Source organism: Apis dorsata, unplaced genomic scaffold (genome assembly GCF_000469605.1).
Source record: "Apis dorsata unplaced genomic scaffold, Apis dorsata 1.3 scaffold_270, whole genome shotgun sequence".
NCBI lineage: Eukaryota > Metazoa > Arthropoda > Insecta > Hymenoptera > Apidae > Apis > Apis dorsata.
The window spans coordinates 338,645-342,073 of record NW_006263548.1 but is presented as its reverse complement, the minus strand read 5'-3'; the positions used below and the strand labels follow the sequence as shown (position 1 = coordinate 342,073).

Here is a 3,429-nt window from a genome sequence, read left to right as displayed (position 1 = left end):
AATGACATTCAAGAACTGAATAAGAAAGTTTGTTTCTAGTGATTGTATTCTTTACTAGAATATTATTATTGGTACTCTTGTAATTATAGTTTCTTATATTATTTCGTGGATTTAATATCATGTAACATATATTTGTAAATGTTTTACATTTCAATACACGAAGCCGATAAAATCAGTAGCGTCATTTTCGTTCCTTTCAATTGATTTTACATTTATAATAATGATTGTTCAACTCGATGAACCGATATTTGTGCAAAAAAACTGGATCTTTATTACCTGTCATTAATTCAGGTTAATTTTTTCTCTTGACTTAATTTAGTGTCACATAATTGAAATGGAGTCAGCAAATCAGAATCAGGTACAAAGTGCCTCTAATAATGCTGATACTTCTGAAAACAAGGGAAGGTAAAATTATATTACATATATTTTTTTAATTTTTATAATTTTGTGATATATTTTTTATCATTTGATTTATTAATAAAATATATTTAATATTTAATATTTAATGAAAAAATATATTATTTTTTTATTATTTTTTTGAATTGAATTGAATTTTTTATTATTTTTTTCTAGTTGTTTATTACTTCGATATGCTAGTCAAAATTCATTGGACGAAAGTTCACAAAAGCATATACCCCGTGAGAGTGGAAAAGATAAACCACCATATAGAAATCATCATCATACAAATCGGGCATTTGATGTTATCAATGAAATGAGAAAGTAAGAGACATTTAATATTTATTTTGTTGTATTAATTTAAAATAATATTGAAAATATCCAAAAGAAAGAGAATTATATCAGAGTCTTTTTTTGGATGTTCAAAATATAACATAATGTAATTATGTTAACATAATGTAATTATTTATTAGGAAAAATTTATTATGTGATGTAATCTTGGTGGCAGATGGAGGTTTAGAAGTACCTGCTCATAAAATGGTTCTGGCTGCTTGTAGTCCTTATTTTTATGCTATGTTTACCAGTTTTGAGGAAAGAGATCAAGAAAGGATAACATTACAAGGTGTAGATTATTCTGCACTTGAATTATTAGTAGATTATGTATATTCTGCAGAAGTTCATGTCACTGAAGATAATGTACAAGTGTTGTTACCAGCTGCAAATCTTTTACAATTAACTGATGTCCGTGATGCATGTTGTGATTTTTTACAAGCTCAATTACATCCATCAAATTGTTTAGGAATTCGTGCATTTGCTGACCTTCATAGTTGTTTAGAGTTATTATCACATGCTGATAGTTACATTGAACAACATTTTTCGTAAGATATTAAAATATCTTTATATAATATTATTATTATATATTTTTACATAATTATAATTAACACATTTTTTTATATCTAATTAAAAATCTCATTATATACACAGAGAAGTAGTGGATGGAGAAGAATTTTTGACATTAGCACCACAGCAAGTAGCTAAATTAATTTGCAGTGATCGTTTAATGGTCCCTTCAGAAGAAAAAGTGTTTGAATGTGTAATATCATGGGTGCATCATGATTTAGAAAAAAGACAAGCTCATTTAGCACAATTAATGGAACATGTACGCTTACCTTTATTATCCCAAGAATATTTAGTACAACGTGTGGAAGAAGAACCACTTCTTAAAGCAAATTTACAATGTAAACAATAATAAAACAAACATAAGTCATATATAAAAGTATAACATACTTAATAATTTAATAAAATAAATAAAATGATATATTTTTTCATTTATATAGGTAAAGATTTTTTGATAGAAGCTTTGAAATATCATTTACTTAAAGGAGAACAAAAATCATTATTTAAAACACCTCGTACAAAACCTAGACAACCAAGAGGTTTACCAAAAGTGTTATTAGTTGTAGGAGGACAGGCTCCAAAAGCAATTAGAAGTGTAGAATGTTATGATTTCAAAGAAGAAAAGTGGTATCAAGTATCTGAATTACCTACGCGTCGTTGTAGAGCTGGTAAATAATATTTATATTTTACATAAAATTTTTAAAATACAATTTTCTTACAATTTATTGTATTTCTTATATATATTTATTGTTATATTATTATTTTTAATATATAGGTTTATCCGTCCTCGGTGGTCGTGTTTATGCTGTTGGTGGATTTAATGGATCTCTTAGAGTACGAACAGTAGATATTTATGATGCAGCTACAGATCAATGGTCACCTTGTCCAGAAATGGAAGCAAGAAGATCAACACTTGGTGTAGCAGTTCTTGGAAATTGCATATATGCTGTACATGATTTATTTTCTTATTTTATTTTTTTTTTATGTTATATCTATTAAACTATATTTATATACGAAATTATATATAATATATAATAAATCTATTTTATCTTATTTTATTAAAATCATTTTATTATAAAATATTTAAAAAAAATAGGTTGGTGGATTTGATGGATCAACTGGTCTTAATTCTGCTGAAGTTTATGATCCAAGAACTCATGAATGGAGGTTTATTGCACCAATGTCAACACGTAGAAGTAGTGTTGGAGTGGGAGTTGTTAAGGGATTATTATATGCTGTAAGTTTAATAATGAAATAATACAATTATAAAAAATTATTAAACATTCAAAATTATTATAGGTTGGTGGTTATGATGGAGTATCCAGACAATGTTTATCTAGTGTTGAATGTTACAATCCAGAAAAAGATCAATGGAAACCTGTGCCTGATATGTCTGCACGTCGAAGTGGTGCCGGAGTTGGAGTTTTAGATGGAATTCTATATGCTGTAGGAGGACATGATGGTCCATTAGTCAGAAAAAGTGTAGAAGCTTTCAATCCAGATACTAATCAATGGACTCCAGTTAGTGATATGGCTCTTTGTCGTAGAAATGCTGGTAAATAATGTTATTTTTACTGAAATTACAATGATAATTTACTAAAATTACAATAGTATAAAGAAATCTAGATCTAGATCTAGATAAAATTATCTCTCTTGAAAAATAAATAAATTATCAAAAATGCAATTTAAATTTTTTTTAGAAATAATATAATAAAAATCAATATTTTTAGGTGTTGTTGCATTAAATGGTCTTTTGTATGTGGTTGGTGGTGACGATGGTTCATCGAGTTTGGCATCTGTAGAAGTATATTCTCCAAGAACGGATACTTGGACAACTCTTCCAACTTGTATGGGAATTGGTCGTAGTTATGCCGGAGTAGCAATAATCGATAAACCAATGCCATCTACAACATCGATGTGAGGATTACAATCCGCTGGGCATATATTAGAGCAGAATATAGACCCGGGTGCCGAAATATCGGATCAATCACGGGAAGCCGGGCCCAGCGGTGTGCAAGTCCAAAATCCAGACCAAAATGTACTTCAGCAATATCGTAGTGCTGGGCATAATTGTCAAGGTCCACGTTGTGTGTGTCAGCGGTATGAAAATGGTGAAGTGGCAGCTGCGGTCATGAA

General features: G+C 29.0%; 1 protein-coding gene across 2 annotated transcripts; it reads left to right on the top strand.

Annotated features, from left to right (window-relative positions):
* Positions 1 to 11: 11 nt before the first annotated feature.
* On the top strand, positions 12 to 3,429 carry LOC102673603 (ring canal kelch homolog). Of its 2 annotated transcripts, none has more exons than XM_006616761.2 (10): positions 12 to 71; positions 320 to 405; positions 574 to 720; positions 870 to 1,274; positions 1,381 to 1,634; positions 1,734 to 1,961; positions 2,069 to 2,241; positions 2,390 to 2,530; positions 2,593 to 2,848; positions 3,024 to 3,429. In XM_006616761.2, the coding sequence occupies exons 2-10, from the start codon at positions 335 to 337 to the stop codon at positions 3,212 to 3,214; spliced, it is 1,866 nt and encodes a 621-aa protein (XP_006616824.1). In that variant the 5' UTR covers positions 12 to 71; positions 320 to 334; the 3' UTR covers positions 3,215 to 3,429. The 2 variants fall into 2 exon arrangements, with proteins under 2 accessions (XP_006616824.1, XP_031366840.1); XM_031510980.1 differs by having other exon boundaries at positions 61 to 79.